The 22270-nt window shown below is 53.3% G+C and overlaps 3 protein-coding genes across 3 annotated transcripts; 2 read left to right on the top strand and 1 right to left on the bottom strand.

The window, feature by feature from the left end:
- Positions 1-1674: 1674 nt before the first annotated feature.
- On the top strand, positions 1675-2220 carry GUITHDRAFT_144698 (hypothetical protein; the record flags this gene model as incomplete). The annotated part of the gene is made up of 1 exon (XM_005824799.1): positions 1675-2220. One exon carries the CDS (start codon positions 1675-1677, stop codon positions 2218-2220), a length of 546 nt encoding a protein of 181 aa, XP_005824856.1.
- Positions 2221-12010: 9790 nt separating this feature from the next.
- On the top strand, positions 12011-14424 carry GUITHDRAFT_116017 (hypothetical protein; the record flags this gene model as incomplete). The annotated part of the gene is made up of 6 exons (XM_005824798.1): positions 12011-12102; positions 12149-12337; positions 12391-13176; positions 13232-13327; positions 13378-13606; positions 13654-14424. The coding sequence occupies 6 exons, from the start codon at positions 12011-12013 to the stop codon at positions 14422-14424; spliced, it is 2163 nt and encodes a 720-aa protein (XP_005824855.1).
- A 204-nt stretch (positions 14425-14628) lies between these two features.
- Positions 14629-19771, bottom strand: GUITHDRAFT_144696 (hypothetical protein; the record flags this gene model as incomplete). Its single annotated transcript, XM_005824797.1, has 13 exons — positions 14629-14766; positions 14835-14966; positions 15109-15261; positions 15407-15510; positions 15651-16185; positions 16303-16365; positions 16487-16628; positions 16851-17173; positions 17344-18012; positions 18169-18321; positions 18624-18711; positions 18755-18922; positions 19035-19771. 13 exons carry the CDS (start codon positions 19769-19771, stop codon positions 14629-14631), a joined length of 3405 nt encoding a protein of 1134 aa, XP_005824854.1.
- Between the last annotated feature and the right edge of the window lie 2499 nt (positions 19772-22270).

The following is a 22270-nucleotide window of genomic DNA, read 5'->3' as shown; positions in this document are numbered from 1 at the left end:
CGAGAAGCTTCTACTGGGAGTGTAGGAGGGGGTATAGCGAGAAGCTTCTACTGGGAGTGTAGGAGGGGGTATAGCGAGAAGCTTCTACTGGGAGTGTAGGAAGGGGTATAGCGAGAAGAGAGCTCGTACTGCCGCAACGACACGAGGCACGACTGCCCCGAGCACAGTTACAGCGATCGCGGAACAGGGTTTCCCATCGGGTGAAGCTGTGTGGTTGGTTTCTACAGCAAAATGGGCAAGCAGGGGGATGGGTGTAATATCTGTTCCACTATGGCATCGAGCCCTGCCCCAACGGCACTTACACCAAGCAGAGCATCTCACACGTCGAGGAGTGTGCGTGTAAGCCTTGCACATCTCACACGTCGAGGAGTGTGCGTGTAAGCCTTGCACATCTCACACGTCGAGGAGTGTGCGTGTAAGCCTTGGACCTTCTCCCCAATGGCGTCACGTCTGCCCGGAGCGATACTACTGCGCGGAGAGCATCGACCCCGCGATTCCCTGCCCCAACCATTTCTGGTCTTCATCTACTCGTCGAGTATCATGTGGTGGTGTGAACCGTGCCCGAGGATCACCTCGTTCGTCTGTTCCATCACCTCCTCGGTCATATCAGCTTCCCGTTCCTGTATCAGCTCAGTCCAACGTTCAGTCACAGTCTCCCTCCGAGTCAGGTACGGTTATTGAAAAAGTCTATCTCGGCTCAGCGAAGGGTTTTGGTCGCAAGGGCTATATTGTCTTTCACCCTGCATGAAGGCGAGTTTATACCTCAACTAACGTTCGTTTTGACGAGAGAGTTTTCTCCTTGCGAACCAAGTTCTCCAGGGTCTTATCTGATCTTCGAGTTATACCATCAAGTGACGTCACTGTTGTGACTGTTTCCACTGAGGATCATGTTGCTCTTGACCGTTCTGCGCGTCGATAATCAGCCTGATATCGACATCGATACAAACGACAATGGTCCTTTCCTCTCCTCTCTGTCTCCTCAGCGTCTGTGTAAGTGACAATGGTCCTTTCCTCTCCTCTCTGTCTTCTCAGCATCTGGCTAAGCGTTTGATTCATGATAGAACAGTTCTCTTCTGCCCAGAGCACTGCGACTCCGGCAAGCACAACAAAGTGTTCTAAATAGAATGCCAATTTGTTGATGCCCCGATTTCTGAAGACATTGGCAAGATCCTGGATATTCAATTGTCAGGCGCCCGTTATTCTTTCATGGAGGCATTCCGTAATACCTTTCCCCATGCTCGCTGCGTGAGCGATGTGTTCAACCCACTTCGTTTTCTTCGTTCTGGTAAACAGTATCCGTCAGTTTACATGTTTTCTCGGAATGCTGGGGCACCGCCATTGCCCTGTAACTCTCGAACCTGCGGCAGGCATTTCAATCCCCTCAACGCGATGCTTGGATGAAGAGCATTGTAACGGGGCTTCAGGCGCTTCAAGACAAGGGGGTACATGAAGCTCTTCCCACTGCTCACCCACCCCCCGGTGCTAAAGTCCTACTTTCCAAACTTGTTTTCAAAATCAACACGTTCCAAACACGAAGCTATGATGAAACCTACGCACCTGTTCTGGATTACATGGTACAAGTACCACGCCAAGGCTCTGATCCACAACGCCAAGGCTCTGATCCACAACGAGCACAACCTTATCCGCCTCTGATTCGACGGCTACAACGGCGGCATGGACAACTCGGTGATCCGATGGCACGACCTGCAGAGGTTCCAGCGAGACAGCTCCATCGACAAGCCCTACGAGGGGAAGAACATGTTCGTCATGTCCTTCATATTCCTTGGGGACCACGAACAACTCACGGACATCAAGCAGCCATGGCCCAACCCCATCGTGTTCTACGACCCCCCCGCGGAGGGCAACATCAACCTCGCCATCGACCCCGACAATCTCTACAGCACGGTCAAGCCGGAGATGCGGGTGCTCAACCGCGAGCCCTACAGGGACCAGTACCACCGCTACCTCTCCGTCCTCCCCAACTTCAACCAACTCCACGCGATCCGCAAGGTGGCGGGGCAGCAGACCGTCCAGAACGAGACCAACGTCTGCGCCATGAGCTTCCATGGAGACATGCTCACCTGCACCGCCGGAGGGGCGGAGATCTCCAGGGTCGTGGGATCGGGGCACCTTGAGCACTCCTTCGTGGGGGTCGCGAGCGTGAGGGAGGGCAAGGGGCTCAGGCCCGTCGGGCAGCCAAGCCTTACGACGATGATTTAATGACAGAAGTCGGTACGTTTAGGATAATTTCTTCGTTAAAAACTCATGAACCTCGTGAACATACAACCAGAACGTCAAATGGATACGCAGAACATCCTCACCCAGATCATGTTGTAGATACCTGTAAGGTTTAAGGATATCGAATGTCCGTTTGACATAATCTGACATCGGTGAAATCAAGAACAGCAAATTAGTTTTAGTTCTCCTGCTGATACCATCAGAAAGATCATCACGCATAGTTTTGTGCATCATTTCCAAATTGATGTCATGTTTTGTAAAGGTGTTCTCTGGTCTTGGATAAAAATCCAGAATGGAAATCTTTAAGACATTCGTCTGCCATGCTTGACAATCGAGGTCTATACACATACATGACGATGTAATGCATAACGTTCTGACAGGCAAAATATGCCGGGTTGCCTGCTGGAGCATATTGCAGAGCCTTATTAACAAACCTATTGATAGACTCTATAGATGCTTCCTTCAAATGCCCCTTCAGTTTGTCCCACGATTTATGACCTTCACCATCGCAATCATACAAGACGAGGTGAGCGGTATGCGGATGCGTTGGATCGCAATGATAGAGAACTGTATGTCTCACCTTCACGAGTCTATGCTGAATATCTTGATGCATGGAAACGAGAGAATACCTCTGCTTCTCTTACTCGAAAACATCGACCTCTTCTTGTCCACGATCGGGTAGCAGTGATGGAGAGCTCCAGATATTCAAGCCTTGAAAGTTGAATATCTGAGTCCAAGTATGTCAGAGAGCTCTTAGAAGAGATTCACACCAGTCCTCTCAAGTGCTTTTTCGACTCCCCTAAACCCTTTCAAACATTATCGCAAAGCCATCGGCAAGCTCAATTTTCTTGCTACCTTAACACGACCAGACCTCAGTTTTGTCTTGTCTGAACTTTCTCAATATCTTGATTCCCCAACTCAAGATCATCTTTGTGCTCTGTCTCAGTTGCTGGGATATCTTAACTACAAAAGGATTCAGCTTTGGAATACAACTTTTCCTCTTCCAGTTCATCATCTTGTCCAGCAGACAATCTCATTTCTGCTTGCTCTGATTCCAATTGGGGAAGTGATGTACAGTCAAGCGGGATGGGCAATCTTCTATCGCAATGCTGTTATTGGCTTCAAGTCAAAGAAACTTCCTACCATCTCTCTCTCTACAGCTGCTGCCGAGTATGCCGCGTTGTCTCTGCTTGGCGCAGAACTCAAAGCCTACTTTTCGTTTTGCGTGATTGTGAAGATGATCAGTTGCAAGTTCTTCCCATTCCTGTGTTTGTGACAATAACGCAGCTATTGCATTCACTCTTAATTCAGGTTATGTCACACAGGTGAAGAACATTGACATGAAGATCTTTTATGCCAGACAACTTCAAGATTCAAATGCTATTTCTGTTTCCTACATCCGGAGTACAGATAACACAGCCGACATTTTCACCAAGGCGCTAACAAGACAGTTGCATAAGAAACATGAAGAATCTCTCAGCACATTCGTTCATCGTTCTGTCTACTTTCTGTTCTCGGGATGAGGTCAGTGAGTCGTCTCCAGCTATTTCAACTGAGGAGGGGGATGACTCAGATCTGTGATCAATGGATACGTCCTTGTGCTCGGATCTGATACGTCCTTGTTTCAGGAAAGCATCTAGAAGAATCTGCAGCCCTTCAGTCCCTAGTAAATCAGAGACAGGGGGCTCTTATCGCCCAGTTCTCTTCTCCTCCCAATCCCTTCCACTCTCTCCTTCCTTCTTCCTCCTCCAAACTTTCTCAGCTCTCTTCAGGCTCCAACTGGCTGGCGTCACTTAGTAGGTCTTGGTGAATCTCTCCCAGAATCAGCTATCTGTTTTTAACTTGGGTATACCGTTGGTTGCTGAAGTCTTCAGCCTCTCTTGAAATTTCAGCCCGAACGTCCATCATCCCCTTTCTTGGTCAGGCTGACTCTCGAAGCATTCACAGCTGGCTCTCTCAGATGGGACGTCCTATGTCGGTTCAACGCATCCCCGGCAACCTATGGGTTTACTATACGACGACCTTTCTTGACGACGCTGTTCTTCAACGCATGTCTCACGATCGTCCTCTTCACGAATAGTTCCTTCAACGAATCGATCACTGATTATACTCTTCGCACGCAACGTTGTACTGACGAACGTTTGCTCTACAAATCTGAGGCTGTCGTATTTCAAGAGCCCAGTCTTCTTCAACAATTTGCCAATGGTTTCCTCGACCCTCATCTCAAACTCGTCATGGTTCCTATGCCGCACATCCACCCTCCTACGGCTGCCACGATGTCGCTTTTAGCAAACCGTCTTCTTCGGTTCCTGCTCCCCAGCCTCTTTGTGCCCTTCAACCCTCTCCGTCGACGCCAGGAGCTCAGCCCTCCACAGCTCCTGCACAGTCCTCCGGTCCTCGACCGAATTATTTCTGCACGTACTGCAAATGTTCCGGACACACGTTGAAGTACTGCCACAAGAAAAAGCAAGCTGATCGCAATGCTTCTTCCTCGGTGTCACAGCCCTGCCATCCTCCAGCGAGTCAAGCCGCCATCCTCCATGCCATCACGGCTCTCCTTCAGAATGGTGCTCCCGCTCCTGGCCCGGGCTCTCCCGTCATGCATTCCCCCGCAGTTGCTCCCGCTTCTGCTCCTCCTGGGACAGTCTCTTCGTCCTCGTCAGCACGAGCTCAGCCTCCTGCTGATCCTCCGCCTCAGGAATAGGGTACCGCAGGTCATGCTCTCGGTTCTCGCAGTTCGACGACGAACATGATTTCTTCTTCTATGGAGCCCCAGCTTTGCTCTCATTTCATCTTCTTTGTTCTCATTTCATCTTCTTTGTTCTCATTTCATCTTCTTTGTTCTCATTTCATCTTCTTTGTTCTCATTTCATCTTCTTTGTTCTCATTTCATCTTCTTTGTTCTCATTTCATCTTCTTTGTTCTCATTTCATCTTCTTTGTTCTCATTTCATCTTCTTTGTTCTCATTTCATCTTCTTTGTTCTCATTTCATCTTCTTTGTTCTCATTTCATCTTCTTTGTTCTCATTTCATCTTCTTTGTTCTCATTTCATCTTCTTTGTTCTCATTTCATCTTCTTTGTTCTCATTTCATCTTCTTTGTTCTCATTTCATCTTCTTTGTTCTCATTTCATCTTCTTTGTTCTCATTTCATCTTCTTTGTTCTCATTTCATCTTCTTTGTTCTCATTTCATCTTCTTTGTTCTCATTTCATCTTCTCAGCTGAAGCTCGAATTCTCTATCGTCGAGATCGCGCACGTGAAAGGTACCGACAATGTTGTCCCTGACGCCCTCAGCCGCCAGTACCCGGACACCTCCACGTGCCGATGCAATCTTGCATTCAGAGGATCAAGATTTTCATCATCTTCTCGCTCTCGATGTTCCTGGTGACAATGTTTCTCGCGTCCAATCTCTTCACGATGCAATCGTACATGTTCTACAATCCATCCAGCAGTTGCTAACCATCTCCTGATTTTAACAGATAGTCTTCACCGGCAACGCATTTGCATTCCTCAATCTGTTAGCAAGGAAGTTCTCTACCGTGCCCATGACCTTCACAGTCATCGTGGATTCTCTCGAACATATATGGCTCTTGTTCCTGTCAACAAGTTGAACGCTACATTCTTTCCTGTCAATCTTGCATTCGGTACAAAACTTATCGCAAGCCGCAGATGAGCCCTTCGCACAGTTAAGCAGCTCCATCTGATCGTTTTGCTACAATTTCCATCGATGTTGTTTCCGGCTTCCCGCCGACTCGTTCTCACTACGACTCGAGAACTCTCACCTCTCAACAAGCTGCCGATCTTTTCGTTTCGAAAGTCGGTGCCAACCAAGGCCTTCGCAACGAAATCATTTCAGGTCATGCAAAAATCTTCTCTCCTGCCTTCTGGACTAAACGTTTCGAACTCTTGCTCTTCCTCTCTTCGAGATGAATTACGATTCTTCCGTCAAACGTTGAACAAGCCTTGCGCCATTCGAGATTGTTTATGGCCGCAATGTCAAAACTCAAATGGCTCTTCCTGCCCTTTCCAACTCGTCTGATGATCCCGACGCCATTCGCGGAGCCATGCCACAATATCCTCTTGACCCCACTCTCCCCCTCACCCCATTTATATGAATCGGCGGAGAGAAAAAACAACGGGTCGGCTCACGCTCCCCTCCCCATGCATTGCAGGAGGTTGCCACCCCAAGACAGCGGGGCGCACCCCAGCAGCGGGTCGCTCACCGCCCGCCACGCTCCTTTTTTGCATAAGCATGTAGGCAAATCCACAACAGCGTCCTGGTATCGTGCGTAAACTCGAAAATTCTCTGCATCAAGATTCGAATGGTTCCATCAGCCATGAAAACTGAGAGAATTTGATCTTTTGCCTGTCGACCTTGCGAACCAATACGCTTCATACATTCCACTGAGATGAAATTCTCTTCTGCCCCACTGTCTAGCAGTGCGATTAAAGTAAAAGTCTTCCCCAATACGTTGATTTCAAGCGGTACGCACGGCAACTTGTACGTTTGAGCTGTACTCGTCATCTTGCATACCACAACATTTCTGCTTTCAGCATCTGGAGGTACTACCCCTGGATCAAATACAGTGTCAGCTGATGAGAGACGACCTCAGGGGTTTAGCTCTTACCACTGATCGCATTCACTGCCCTAGATCCGACGTGACCTCTTTCTTGCGAAGACGCGGTAAACGATCGCGCCACATTCAGAGCTTTTGCCTCGCGGTACAGCTCGGGCAACATGTAGCGTTTTCCTTGTCAAGCGAAAGTAGTAGTTTCCGTACAAAACTAGCTGTTACTTCACTCGACAAATTCTGCACGAAGTATCGTTCTAAGCCAAATTTGGTACATGCCGTGCTCATGTATTCCGCCTCGTTCTCAGCTGTCATACAACAAGCAATATAATGATTTGCCAATGCTGAGAAACGATCGACGAAATTGCTGATCCTTTCCTTACTGACTTGTTTAGTATAAGTTATTTGATTCAAAATGTTTTGAACCTGAGAGTATGGAAGGTATTCTGCGACCATGATTTTCTTAAATTCTTACCAGGGACCACGATCGACAGCTTGCTTGTTGTTTCCACGCAAAGTGAGCATCCAATCTCGTACCCTGTTTCCTACCAGCGTGGTGGCAATATCTACCTGCTGGTCAAGTTCCCCAAACCAACTGGCAACAGAATACTCTAGCGTCATTTCTCCATTAAATCGAGAAATATCAGTGGAATGAAATTTCGCCAGGGGAGTTGGCTTAACAAACTTGTTTGATGCATCAACATGTAGTGTCGTCGACATGCTCTCATCATTCTGCATGCATATTGCATCAGCCCTGAACATTCGGATGTTCAGATCCTTCTGAAGTTGTCAAGCATTGTTGCCAAGCCTGAACTCCCAAGAGGACCATCTCCAGGAGACCTTCTTGTCCTTCCTACATCCGATTGCATGTCCAGAGGTTGCCTTTCAAGTTCCTTTTCGATGAAATCAAATTGTCGTAATCCGCAATTACTTCAAACAAAAACCAAACCTTACGCTACGAATGTTAGGGATTGACAATTCTGATGATGTACTTTCAACCCGGTAGTATGAACTTGAACCAACTTGAACGTATAGGAAGCTTTTGGATAGATTTATAATAACCGATGGATAGCTTAAGCTACGGTTAACTGAATTAGACGGTAACCGCTCAAGTAACTCCTATCAGAGACCCTGAGGTATCAGGAGGGCCCTCTTCATCGAACGATCATCTTTCCGTTGGCAACACTGGTACGACTTTAGCTTCATCTACTACAGGTTCTGGTGCTACCTTGGACCCCCCATCTGCCAGACCCTCGGAGCCAGAGGCTCCACCTACTCCTCCGCTGTCCGATGAGCCAAGTCAGTGCTGATTCAGAGGCTTCGTACAGCCTTTCGGCGGTCGCACACCTATCAGACAGACGTGTATCAGCACTGCCTCTTTGCTCACAGCTCCTCCATCCAGCAGAGCCCCTCTGCCTCCCTCTGAGGCCGAGGCTTCAAGGTCTTCGCCGTCGGCAAGGCGGGCGCCGCCCAGCTCTTCTAACGCCAGGGCCGGGCCGTCCCCCCGCCGCCGTCGTCGGGCCACGGGTTGTTGCGTTCGGCTTCCCCGGTATCTTCCCAGGAATGGCTTGCATCTTTACAGGCAGCGGACTTTCCCGTTGGCACAGTCAGATGGGATGTCGGAGTTCGATCCCATCTCCAGCGCTCTTTCAACTTGCGGGCGGACCTCCTTTTCTCCCCCCCCAGCGCTCAGTCACTGGACGGTTGATGCAGACTTTTCCCCCTCATCTTGAGCGGCGGGCGCAATTGTCTCAGGTTCAGGCAGCTCTCCTCCGGGGTTTAGGGTTTAGGCTCATGGCAGCTACACTGTGCAGCTCTATCCCCCAGAGTCAGCGAGTCAGTCTTCTACCCCGTTCCCCCTGGAGCCCCTCCTTCGGAAGACTCAAAACCCACAGCGTCGCTTGCAGTACCCTATGATGGAGGCCACCAACGTTCACCCTTCTAACGAGGGGTCGATCGCTTCCTGCATGGGCTACCCCCGGCTAGGCTGCCTCCCACCTGTGATCGTTGTGCTACAGCTCTGGATCCATCGGCGGGAAGCAGTGTCTCTCATTTGGCCAATTGTCGTCATCGCGCTCACCGCTCTCTGGACCACCGCACATGAGCAGTGTACTGTGGCTCTTCGCGACATCTGTGTCACCGGGAAGCGACACATGGGCGACCTCTGGCTCCCTGGCCTCTCCACCCACACCTGGAATGGGCTGGTTCTGGACTTCATGATGACTCATCCCTACAACCGGACTGGCACCCATCACCCGCCGAAGGCCTTTCTTCCCTTCACTGCGGGTACGGATGGTCTTCTTCATGCTGACTGACTACCTGGCGGATCACCATGGAGCTACGCTGACAGCGGAGTGGGATGGATGCGCTCAGGAGGCGGTGTATGGGGACCCTGGCTTTCATCGTTTGCGTGCTCGTCTGTTTCGGCAGTATCGCTCTCGTATGGGTCTTGCCGTCCTCCTCGCAGGGGCCTTGCGCTACTGCTCTTTGTCCTGATCCTTGTTCCCCTGCTAGTCGTGCATGCCGAGGCTTGCGTGGTTGGAGTAGCGGTTTTCGCTGCCTCCTTCGTTTCCTCGTGTGGGCGTTCGGGGTGACGCTGTGGGAGGTCTGGACTTACGGCAAAGTCCCTTACTGGGCCATCACCGACGATGAGCTTGTAGGACCCAAGGTTGTGGACGGGGAGCGACTAGCGGCTCCTGCTGCATGCCCTCCAGCAGTGTATGCGATCATGCGAGAGTGCTGGCGGGAGAAGATCAAGGAGCGGCCGACGCCCTCGATCTCCTACAGATCCATCCAGCTATCGTCTTTGCACTGACTTGAGAAAACTCAACGCCATGGTCAACAGCAACCCACGATACCCACAGGCTCCTAACCCTGAGGAGATGTTGGAATCTGTCGCCGAGGTCATTCGCAAATCCAAGCGTTTCTTGCACCCTTCTGAATACAAACTTTGGATTTCAGCTCTCGATCTTCTCCGCGGTTTTTGGCAAATCCCTGTTGCCCCTGATCATCGCAAATACGTCGCCATCATCACCAAATTCGGCAAACATCAGTTTCGTAATCTTCCCTTTGGCTACATTCACGCCAGCAACATTTTCCAAGAATGGATTACCCTTCTCTTTCGTGATATTACCAGTGTATTTCCGTACATTGATGACTTGCTCATCCTTGATTTCGGTACGTTTGATCAACACCTCAACACTCTTTGTCGTGTTCTTCTGCGATGTCGCGAGAATCAAGTTTACCTGAAGAAATCAAAAGTCAAGCTCTTTCAAGATAGTGTCGAGTTCCTCGGTCATCAAATCTCCGCCGATGGCATATCGACCCAATCCAGCAAGACCAGTGCGATCCTTGACTGGCCACCACCCAGCAACGCCAAGGAGATCAAAATATTTCTTGAGCTCTCCGGCTACTATCGTCGCTTTATTCGCAACTATGCTCACATTGCTGCTCCTCTTCATGCTCTTCTTCGTAAGCATGTTGTCTTTCAATGGACACCCGAGTTTCAGCAAGCCTTTGATCTTCTCAAACACCGGTTAACCTCCTCCCCAATTCTCTCTCACTTTGATCCTGCGCTTAGGACAGATGTTCACACCGACGCCTCAAACACAGCTCTCGGCGGTGTTCTTCTTCAGTACGACGCTGACAAGAAGGAGGAAGTCATTGGATTCTACAGTCGCCTCTTAACTGATGCAGAAAGAAACTATCAAACCACTTAACGTGAACTCTTGGCCATCAAAGATTCGTACTGATCGCAAGGCTCTCACGTACTTTCAAACCCAAAAGGATCTCAAAGGTCGTCTTCGCCGCTGGCTAGAAACTCTCAGTGAATTCTCTATCGTCGAGATCGCGCACGTGAAAGGTACCGGCAATGTTGTCCCTGACGCCCTCAGCCGCCAGTACCCGGACACCTCCACGCACCGATGCAATCTTGCATTCAGAGGATCAAGATTTTCATCATCTTCTCGCTCTCGATGTTCCTGGTGACAATGTTTCTCGCGTCCAATCTCTTCACGATGCAATCGTACATGTTCTACAATCCATCCAGCAGTTACTAACCATCTCCTGATTCTAACAGATAGTCTTCACCGGCAACGCATTTGCATTCCTCAATCTGTTCGCAAGGAAGTTCTCTACCGTGCCCATGACCTTCACAGTCATCGTGGATTCTCTCGAACATATTTGGCTCTTGTTCCTGTCAACAAGTTGAACGCTACATTCTTTCCTGTCAATCTTGCATTCGGTACAAAACTTATCGCAAGCCGTAGATGAGCCCTTCGCACAGTTAAGCAGCTCCATCTGATCGTTTTGCTACAATTTCCATCGATGTTGTTTCCGGCTTCCCGCCGACTCGTTCTCACTACGACTCGAGAACTCTCACCTCTCAACAAGCTGCCGATCTTTTCGTTTCGAAAGTCTGTACCAACCAAGGCCTTCCCAACGAAATCATTTCAGGTCATGCAAAAATCTTCTTTTCTGCCTTCTGGACTATTACGATTCTTCTGCCTTCTGGACTTTTCGAACTCTTGCTCTTCCTCTCTTCGAGATGCATTACGATTCTTCTGTCAAACGTTCAACAGCCTTGCACCATTCGAGATTCTTTTTGGCCGCCATGTCAAAACTCAAATGGCTCTTCCTGCCCTTTCCAACTCGTCTGATGATCCCGACGCCATTCGCGGAGCCGTCCAAGTGCACATGGAAGCCGCTCGCGATGCCCTCGATCAACATCTTCGCCCTCACAGTGACTCTCGTGTGGCTCTCAACGTCGAACATTCCTTTCATTGAACTGACAGATCGCTTGCGTCTTCAAGATTCCAGTGTCTTCGAGCTTCGTGTCGATCGACCGGATCCTCTTTCCGAGTTCGACAGCTCAAGGACTTGGCCTCAACTCCAACCGCCCGGTCACTGGGCTGCCCGGCTGGCTGCCCGTGGCCCGGTCCGCCGGTCGCGGCAGGGCCGGGTATGTGCGGGGATGAGGGACATGGGCCACAAATCCAGAACCTGAGGTGGGCGCGGCATGAGGAATGGCGGGAGATAAGGAGAGGAGCGGGGAAGGCGAAGGGAGCGAGAGGAGAGGAGAGGACGGAGGAAGGAGCACAAGATCGACTTGAGAGGAAGAAGAAGCCTTCAGGTTGTCACCAAAGCAAGCGAGCGTCGCGATTCTCCTGTGAGGATAATTTGGAGGTACCTTGAGCAAACTATGGCGTCGATGGCAGGACTGGAACATGGCGAGAACGGTGAGGAAATGATTGTAGATGCGCCATCTATGGTCAACGTGCCAGAACAGAGCAGGTTCGCTGTTGTTATGATGCTTCTCTCTGTTCTGATTTCATCACAGATCTCAGAGTTCATTTGATCTAGAGTCCCAGCACTCTAGGGAGCGTGTAAAACCGCCTTCCTTTCAGGCATCGGACGATCATGCTCAAGCGAGCATGCAGCTTCCAGAGGGAGTTGCAGTAGATGACATCCTGAAGGCATTGGAGAACTGGGCAGATGCTGTTCAGGCTTCATCGGAGTTCCTTGACAAGTACAGACTCGCATGCATACCAAATTCGATATACTGATCTGTGAGTGTGGCAGGAGATCTTGTGCCAAGGTTGTGTCAGAGATCATGCAAGTGCACAAGGAGATAACTTCAGAGACGTACACGGGCGACGCCACCATCCTGAGCATGATGCATCAGTCGGTCTTCCCCAAGAGGTTCATCGAGACCCTCAGGGATCTTGGCAAGTTCAACGACCTGCCGCTCAAAGAATGTGTCGCCATGGCGTTCGACATCGAGTTCAAGATGTCAGAGGGAGCTGAGAACGTGGAGGATAGGTTCGTGGCGTACGCGCAGCAGATGGCGACCAAGGTGGACCAGAAGCGAGAGGAGTACGAGGCGAGGAGGAAGGAGGTGGAGGACGCGAGGAGGCGAGAGCAGATGGTTGCAGACAGACACAAGGTCGAGCTGAACAAGTCGAAGCAAGCGCTGCTAGAGCTCAAGTCCGAGGAGGAGAGGGTCAAGCGATCCATCGCCCAGGTCAACGCCGAGATCGCAAGGCAGAAGGAGCTGGTGGAGAGGCTGATGCAGGAAGGCGACACGGCCGCTGCCTCCAAGTCCACCGACGATGCTCGACCGAGTCAAGAGCCAGAGGCCCCGAACATGGACCAGCCAGAGCTGCGAGCAGTCTCGTTGCAGCTGAACGTGAGCAGGACGGAGCTCAACAGAGCGCTACAGAACTTGAGCGTATCAGGGGACCAACTCAGTCTCATCTGTCACATGGCGGACTTCTTCAAGGAGACGCAGGAGTTCCTCAAGTCCAAGTGCAACGAGGTGCTGGTCAACGCCCTGCAGAAGGAGCATGAGGCCATCAAAGAGGACAAGTGAAACGAGGGAGGTGGAGGTGGAGGTAGAGGTAGCTGACTGTGGTGGGAACAGGGAAGCTCTGACTCGTTTGATGGAGCACTACAAGGCGCGGGATCAGAGCGCGATAGAAGAAGAGGGAGGAGCGGACGCGCTGTCAGATGCTCAGCGGTGGGACTGTCAGTTCCCCTCCTGCTCGTGGACTGACAAGTTGGCTTAAGGAAACTTCTCATATCTAAGTACAAGCAGTTTTTCACAGACAAGGTGAGGACAACCAAAGCGAGGCATGCGAAGCTGCGGCATGCCGCGGCGTTCCTTGTGCTGCTCACTCAAGACGAGCCGGGCAGCTCGAGTGAGCCCCAGCAGTCCCTCGGCCAACTGTCCAGGAGCCTGATCTCGTCTATAGACCAGCTCTTCACCTCTGTCTACCGTGACATCGCACGTGTGGAGGTAGGACAGACAGTTCTTGCCTTGTGCTTGCTCATGCTCTTGGACAGGTGGAAGAGACGCAGACTCAGCCTCCTGCCCTCTCTCTCGTCCTGTACCCCAAGGACTGTCTTTCGGCCGAGCGCTGTTCCATCGTTGTCAGCGCCTGCCTTGACGGATGGCGTAAGTGTCCCGAAAAGGCTCCGTCGATGGCGCGAGTGGACGTCAGCAGCTGCGAGCGGGAGGAGGAGGAGGAGTTGCAGGAGCTGCGGAGGAGCTTCGGATCGAGCCTCTCCCAGTCCTCCACCAGCAACATCATGGGCTGCCTATTCCAAGGCATCGACAGCCTCTGCTCCTCCTCCGCTGCACATGCCGCCGCCATCTTCTCCAAGTTCGTGGGCACTGAGCAGGGAGCCCCGGGCGACTTTCTCCCCCTCTCTTTCGCCATCCTGTACGCGAGGACGAGGTACAGCTGGCTCGGCAGCGTGCTGGTCCTCGACGCCATAGGCAGCAGCTTCCCAGACGCACTGCTGGCCGATGCTGACGTCACGGTGTTCGGCTTGCAGGACCCGGCGCAGCCGCAGGAGATGCGGAAGAAGCTGGAGGGGCTGGAGAAGCAGATGAGGAGCTGCCAGCCGCAGCTTGTCATCGTCAGCTTCGAGGGAGAGTCGAGCCACAGGCATGCGAGCTCTGACTTCCGCGCTCTGGGGTCATGGCTGGTGAAGTTTGTCGCCTCCTCCCCAGGGTGCGGAAGGCTGCTGTCGGTGTGGAACTTGAAGGAGGGAGGGACTTCGATGAGGCTGCCCTTCACCAACTTCATGCTGGGAGTAAGCGAGCGATGAGGAGGAGGAGAGGAGATGGAGGAGAGAGGCGTGTCTAGAAGTGATAATAGAAGAGGTAGAAGGAAACAACTTTAGAAGCACAGCGGCAGCAGCAGGTGTTTGCTGGAAAGCAGTTCGTTCTTATTACATGTTCTTCATGATTGCTCCTATGAAACAAGAGGCGTCTCTCAGCCTCCTACTTGCTCTATCCTAACTTACAAGTCCCTACGAGCGATGCAGGCGGTTGAACAGCGCCTCCTGCCGCTCGAACGCCATGGCCAGCGCGGCAACGCTGGAGGGAACGGGCATCACCGTCGTCTCTGCCTTCTGCTCCACCGTCGCCTCCTCCCCGATTGATCTCCACTGCGAGCAAGCGATCAGAAGCCAGCCTTTGACTACCATCTCCTCCTCCTCCTCCTCTTCTCTCTCACCGCTAGAATGGCGGCTCCTCTGCTCGCTGCGACCGTCGCGCCTGAAAGGATGCGGATGGGGAGGGCGAAGGAGTCGGCGAGGATCTGCTGCCAGAGAGGAGACTTGAAGAGCGCGTCCCCCGTAGCATAGACCTGCTGGACGTCAGCAGCAGGAGGAGGAGGAGGGAGGAGGAGGAGGAGGAGGAGGAGGAGGAGGAGGGAGGAACAGGAGGGAGGAGGAGGAGGAGGAGGAGGAGGAGGAGGAGGAGGGAGGAACAGGAGGGCTCTGTCTGACCTCTAGCCCGTTCTCGTTCATGAGGGGGCGGATCGCGTTGAACATCCCGCGGAGTCTGAGGGCGACTGACTCCATGATCGCTCTCAGAATGTCTGCCCTGCTTGTCTTGAGCGTCATGCCAGTCACTGTCCCCGTAGCGCCGTCCCGAAAACCCTGGACGACGAATCAGGTTGCCTCCTCCTCCGCTTCCTCCTCTTCCTCCTCCTCGTCGTCGTCATCATCATTATCATTATCATTACAACCATCATCATCATTATCATTATCATTTTTCCCTCTTCCTCCTCCTCCTCCTCCTTACCGTGCTCGATCCCCCATTAAAGAAAGGGAGGACCGTCAAGCCGTGCGAGTCAGCGTCCATGGCCGAAGCCTCTTCCTGAAGGCGAGCCATCCCCTCAAGACCTCCTGAGAGACAAAATTTCACTCCTCCTCCTCCCTCGTCCCCCCCTTCAACCTCCTCCTCTTCCTCCTTTTCTTCCTCCTCTTCTCACCTTCCCTCCTCCTCCTCCTCACTCTCCTCCCCCACTCCCCTCCTCCCTCCTCACCAGCAAACTGCTCCAGCCCCCACGCGTAGATGCTTCCTCCATCGATCAGCGTCCCTCCCGCGATCTGCATGTCCCGCTTGACCGAGTAGCACCACAAGCCCCTGGGCACTTCCGCGACCTCCGCCTCCTCCTTGTGCTTCATCCCCGCCTTGCTCAGCTTCCAGTGCTCGCTCCTCCCTCCTCCCTTGTGACCTCCGCTCCCCTTGCTCGCAGGCTTCCTCCTGTCCCGACAGGGGATGCAGACGCGCAGGGCCGCGTTGGTCCCCAGTGCGATGCAGAGCTTTGCTCTGCTCTCGCATCCTGTCCCGACGCTCGCCGCTGCTCCTTCACTGATCCCCCGAGCCCACGGCACGCGGGAGAGCTCGGGCCAGCGCTGAGCGAAGGAGGGGAGGAGAGGATCGAAGGAGAGATCGTCGGCGTCGCAGAGAGGAGGAAGGGAGGAGAGGGAGACCCCGAGTAGGTTGAGGAGACCCTGGTGCCATTGTAGCTCCTCCCTGTCCAGCAGCCCCGTCCAGCTCGCCTCCGAGAAGGTCACCTGCTCGGGGTCAGAGAGAGAAAGGGAAGAGGAGGAGGGAGCAAGTGAGGAGGAGGGAAGAGAAAAAGAGAAGAGGAGCAGGAGGAGGGAGGATGATGATGGTGTGCTGCTGCTGACCGGTTGAAATTTGCCGATGAGCTGAGAAAGGAAGTAGCCGGAAAGAGTGCTCCATGACTTGACCTGGACGAGAATGAAAAGAGAAGAGGAGGCGGTGCAGGAGGAGGAGGTGGTGGAGAAGGATGGGGAGGAGGAGGAGGGGAGGGGGAGGGGAAGGAGGAGGAGATGTAGGAGGGAGAGTCACCGGCTGTACAGCGTCGATTCCGCTCTGCTTGAGGCGCATGAAGAGAGCTGGAGCATAGCAGGACTGTAACGGTGCTGTCCTTCTCTCCACAAAGTCGAGAGAGCCTTCCTCTGCTAGCTTGCGCTTGAGCTCGCTGGCGAACCTGGAGAGGAGAGGACGTAAGAGGTGGAAGAAAGCGAGGAAGGAGAAGGAGGAGGAGGGAGGAAGAGGAGGAGGGAGGAGGGAGGAAGAGGAGGAGGGAGGAGGGAGGAGGAGGAGGGAGGAGGAGGAGGAGGAAGAAGAAGAAGAAGAAGAAGAAAGAGAGGAAGACAGAGCGGAAGGAGGAGGAGGAGGAGGAGGAGCAGCAGGAGCAACAGGGTCTCACGCGGAGTTTCGAGCATCAGCGTAGGTGTAGATGGGCGTGACTGCCGTCCCTCCCTCCCCGAGTCCCACGAGCGACATGGCGAAGCAGGAGATGCTGGCGACCTTGGGCGAGGCAGCGCGGGGGGAGAGCGAGATCTCAGCTTGCCTCCCCGTTGAGCTGCTCATGATGGCGTTGCGCTTGCGGAGGAGCAGGAGCGTGTCATCCAGAGCTGCGAACGCGGCCGCCAGGTACTCCTCAGCTGAGAAGGTGCGGGAGCGAAGGTCCATGATGACTCTCCTCTGCCCCTCCACTCCAGCGAGCAGCCTCCCGTCCTTGCCGACGAGCTGCCAGCTAGTGTAAGACTCCTTGAAATGATCTCCTATGAACTCCTCCTTCACTGTTCTCTTCTCCCTTCCTCCTTTCCTTCCTTGTTCTCCTCCTCCTCCTCCTTCTCCTCCCACCCCACCATCTCTCTTATTGATCTCCTCCTCCTCTTCATCCTCCCTCTACTCACCGAAACGCGCACGCATGTCGATCCCATGTCGATTGCCAGCGCCCAGTCAGTATCTCCGCTCTCCTCCCATCCTATCGTCCTGTCCTCCTGCCCCGAGCATGAAGTTGCTCGTTTCCTCCTCCTCGTCTTCTCCATCTCCGGCTCGTTCTCCCCCGTCTCCATCGCTGCAGAGTACTCGTCCTCCCGCCACTCGCTCCCCCCGTCGCTCCCCCCCTCCGCTCCTCCGCTCCCCTCGCTCCCTCCCTCGATCCCAGAACTCCCAACCGCGCTCCCCCCCGTCTCCTCGCTCCCGCAGCCCACCCCGTCGCTCCCTCCCTCTCCTCCCTCGCTCCCTCCCTCTCCTCCTCCGCTCATGTCGCTGCTTGCCACCTCCCCCTGCCCGCTCCCCTCGCTGTGACCCTCGACTCCTCCGCTCTCGCTCGAGTTGGTCGTCGTGCTCTGCTCCTGTGACCTGCACTTCTCTTCTACCCCACCCCCGATGTACGAGTTCTTGGAGGGGTCCGACGTGCTCGAGCTTGAGGGAGAAGAGTTTCTCTCCTTGCTCTCCGCCTGCTGCCCCTTGCTCGAAGACGTGGCGACAGGAGCTGGGGAGCTGGTGGACCCGGAGGAAGACATCCCTGCCGGGGGGGAGGAGGAGGTCTGGCCGGGACTGTCAAGCTGATTTTCCGCCTGCGAGGAGAAAAATGTCAGCAAGCATCTCCTGCTACTGAGCAGCAGCTCCTCCTCAATCCCTCTCCAACTTTCCCATCTCCTCTCCCCAAGTATCTCCTTCCCCTCCCCCCCTCCTCCCTTATCTCCCCTCCTTCTCCTTCTCCTTCTCCTTACCCTCTCAGTGTTGGCCGTATGCCCGTTGCTGCTGCTGGTGCTGCTGCCATTATCGCCGCTATGCCCGTTCCCTTGGCTTGTGTTGCTGCTGCTCGCGCTGCTGCGTCCGGTCCCAACCGCCAACATGCGCAGCCTCCTCGCCTCCTCGCGAACCTGAAGGGCTGGTGAGATCGAAGAAGAGGAGGAGAAGGGAGGAGATGGAGGGAAAGAGGTGGAGATGGGGGGAGGAGAGGGGTGGAGGATAGGATGAACAGAGGTGAAAGGGGAGAACGGACAGAAGACACGGCAAGAGAAAGAGATGGAAGGAGGTAGAGGAGGTGAAAGAAAGATGAGAGAGGAAGGAGGAAGAAGATGGGAGGGGAAAAGGAGGGATGAGCAAGAGCAGGAGCAGGAGCAGGAGCAGGAGCAGGAGCAGGAGCAGGAGCAGGAGCAGGAGCAGGATTGTTTCCGCTTACCCCCAGCATGTCGTCTTGTTCCTTCTTCTTCAGTTGCCTCCACTTGTCCTTGAGGTCTCTTGCTGTCCTGCAAGACTGGAACTTGTAGCTGCAACAGGGTCAGCGGCGGAGGGCGAGGGTAAGACCATCACCTCTTGAGGATATGCTCCCACATATGTTCTGTCTCCCCTTTCTTTCCCTGCTCCCCCCTGCCCTTGTCCGAGCTGTTGTCCTCCCCTTTCTTTTTGTTCTTCTTCTCGAAACGAGCGACTCCCTTCTTGAGAGACTGGATCTCGTCATCCGACCACCTGTTCTTGTACCTGCAGTCCAGTTCACTTTCTATCATCGTTATCACCATCACCATCACCACCATCATCATCGTCATCATCACCATCATCATCATCATCTGCCTCCTCTTCCTCTGCCTCGTACCTGTCCATCGACGGCCCGTGTGATCGATTGCTCGAGGTATCTCCCTTGCTCTCCATCCTGCTCAGCGAAGGGCTGGGTTTCAGAGCCTTCGCCGCCTCCGCCATGGCTGGGCTGTGCAGGCCGTTGGAGGGGAACGACTGAGCAGGGAGGGTCTTGTCGATGCCGGTCAGAGCCGTCAGGTTGCTGTTGGAGAGGTAGTGAGGGAGAGAGAGGACAGCAGTCCCGTAGGAGCCTGAGAACTGTGCTGAGAGTGCGGAAGGGAGATGCTTGAAGGAGGGCAGGACCCCCCCGTACGCTCCTCCCGCTGCCTCCTCCATCGACCGGATCTCCGGGGAGATGGAGGCCTTGAGCCCGTTGCCGAGTGGGACTGTGCTGATGGGCATCGGGAGGTTGGGGGGAGGGACTGCTCCCACTTGCACGAACGGGTGGGGCGCGAGTGCCTTGTGGAACGGGTGAGCACCAGTTGCGTTGAGGGAGAACAGATTGATCGCTGCCGTGTAGTCTGCCACTGCGCTCGCCTGTCCCGAGAGGATGGAGCCAATCTCGTTGCTGCTTCCTCTGTCTCCCCCTGTCGCCGCCTTGGCCGCGCCGAGGGCCGTTGCCTCCCCCAGCCTCGCCAGGTCCCGCTCGTTGATTGTACCAGCGACCTCAGCCCTGCCATTCTTCTCCTCGTCCTTCACTCGCTTCAAGCTCACTCCTCCTTCCTCACTTCTCGAGGCAGCTCTCTTCGGAGCCATGATGCTGCTTCTCCCGCCTTATATGCTCCTCAGACTTGTACTTGTTATACTCGCTTTCTTGCGTACGGATGCGCTATATGCTCTTGGAAATGTGCATTTCCGTCTCATACCCTGGAACAAAACAAGCATGAGAGATGCAGGAACGTATCAACATGTTTCCTTCACTGTGAACATATGCAGCCGTTCCCAAGACCAACCCCAGCTCTTCCATCCCTACCCTTTAGCCGCTGTCTTGCTGACTACATGACGTCTTCGAAATCGTTCCCAACCACCGAGCGAATCTGCTACTCTCATGCTAAGGGAACAAACAGAATGAAATCATCTCCTCTTTTCTTCTCCAAACCCTTTCAGTGCTTCACATTGGAGGGCAGTACAGGCCTCGTCCTATGCTTTTGCTTCCATTTGCCCATTATCTACCTACAAACTCCTTGTCCTGCGCTCATTTCGCCATCAAACTCGACAGTCAACTTCGTATCTCCTTCACAGAACATCTACGAGAGTGAATCATCCTCTCCTCTCTCCCTGACCTCACTCCCCTTCCCCCCGTCCTCCATGTTCACCCTGCCATTCCTTCCTCCCCAACGCGATGAGGAGACTTGGTCTTGATGGTAGGGTACTGTACCCCTACCTTACATTTGACCTGAACATATAGAAGAAAATGTGGAAAATGGGGGGTACTTTGAGGTCGGGTCACTACCCCCACCTGCTAGGTCTCATGCCATTCCATTTCAACAACGCAACGGTCCGCATCACAAAAGCGACTGACTTTTAGAAACAAGTATTATAATGTTTTATGTTAACAAATATTATTCATAACTCGAAAAACAAACATATCAACAATTTAATGACTTGAAGACTATATTACTATTATGAAAGTACTGTAAAATAGTTTTTAAACTCCCAAGAAGAGTTTTAAACATGAAACTGAGTTTTAATTACCTTTAAGTGTGGTAAATCTCGGGCTTTCTGATATAATCTTAGAATAAAATGAAGATTTAAAACCCAGAGCGCCCCAAGTACCCCTACCTCCAATGAGATATTTGACCCCGGTTCACGGACCCCTTCTTTGTGATAAAAAAGTACGGTGTGCAAGGGTAGTGTCGTTTGAGGGTGGGGGGTCCTCGGGGGATGGAAAATCTCATCTTCATCTCCGCTCTCAGGCCTGGGGGCGTATAAAGGGACCTTAGAATAGACTTTTATCTTTGAAATGCTCCCAAGTAATTTAAAAGCAAGAGATTCCCATCGAAAATACTGTCTTCAACCCAAACAATCACCAGGTGCACGAAAAATTGCATATCAAATTTAGAAAAATGACGAAATATTTCAACTTGAAAAATGATAAATTGAAACCGCACCCTGCAGCGTTTCGAGGTCCCAACACCGAAATCAATTTGTTTGGCTGCAAATTTCAATTTTACTCGAACAAATTGAATGAAATTTATCAGATTTGGATCCCTTAGGGGACAGTGAAGGGATCGGATACATAAAGGAAGCGCCGCGGCAAGGAGATGAGATGAGATTCAAACCGGGAATCATGTTACTGTTGGTCGCTTCTCATTCCGCCTCCCTTGGCTATGACAGACTACCGCCGCAGTACTAATTAAGGCGGCCGGGCGCCGCCGGGCGCGCCCGGGCCGCCCGGCCGGGGCGTCACGCGGCCGCGCACACGGTGGCCCGGCCCTGAGGCTGGCCCAGCTACGGACTACTGCCGCCCCGGCGGCGCCGCCGCCGGCCCGGGTACTCAGTATACGGCGGCCTACCGTCTATACGCCGCCGTGTACCGTACTGCGCCGGGCGGACTCCGCCGCCGGGGAGGGGCCGGGGCGGCCGGGACTCGGGCCCCGGGGGCACCGTGGCATCATCGCGGCACGCCGGGCTGAGCCGGGACGGTCGGACCCGGACTCCATCGGATCAGTGTACTACCGTGCCACGGTGTCGGAACGGCCGGGCCGCGGCGGCCCGGGCCCCGGGCCCCGGCCGCGCCGCCGCGTGCCATTAGTCGGCAGGTTTAGGTTTGGTTCTCGCTGTCTTTTCTCTTCTCGCCGTTTGGCCTGTGCGACAGTGTCAGGGTCAAGCCTCCTCGACTCTCCTGATTGTCCTCGTACTGATTTTAACTTAACTTTGAGTAAAGAGTAGGCTACGGTCACTACTGAATTGGCAAATTGAAGTCTCCGAATGCGGTATGCTGAAATTCTCTCATGTGCTTTTCAATTTTTTCACTAATAATTGGAAATATGAAATTTTAACATGAACTTTCAAGTTAGCGAGTCCACTTTCAAAATAAATTTGGAGGGAAGAAAGCTGAGGGGCACAGCAGGGAGACTGGCAGGGAGAGGGAGGGAGGGAGGAAGAGAGAGGGAGAGGGAGGAGAGGAGGGAGGAGGAGGGAGGGAGGGAGGGAGGGAGGGAGGGAGGGAGGGGAGGGAGGGAGGGAGGGAGGGAGGAGGAGGAGGAGGGAGGGAGGGAGGGAGGGAGGGAGGGAGGGAGGGAGGGAGGGGAA

This window comes from Guillardia theta, assembly GCF_000315625.1.
Source record: "Guillardia theta CCMP2712 unplaced genomic scaffold GUITHscaffold_90, whole genome shotgun sequence".
NCBI classification, from domain to species: Eukaryota; class Cryptophyceae; order Pyrenomonadales; family Geminigeraceae; genus Guillardia; species Guillardia theta.
Note: the sequence above shows the minus strand (reverse complement) of the source record. Positions and strands in the feature narration are given on the sequence as shown.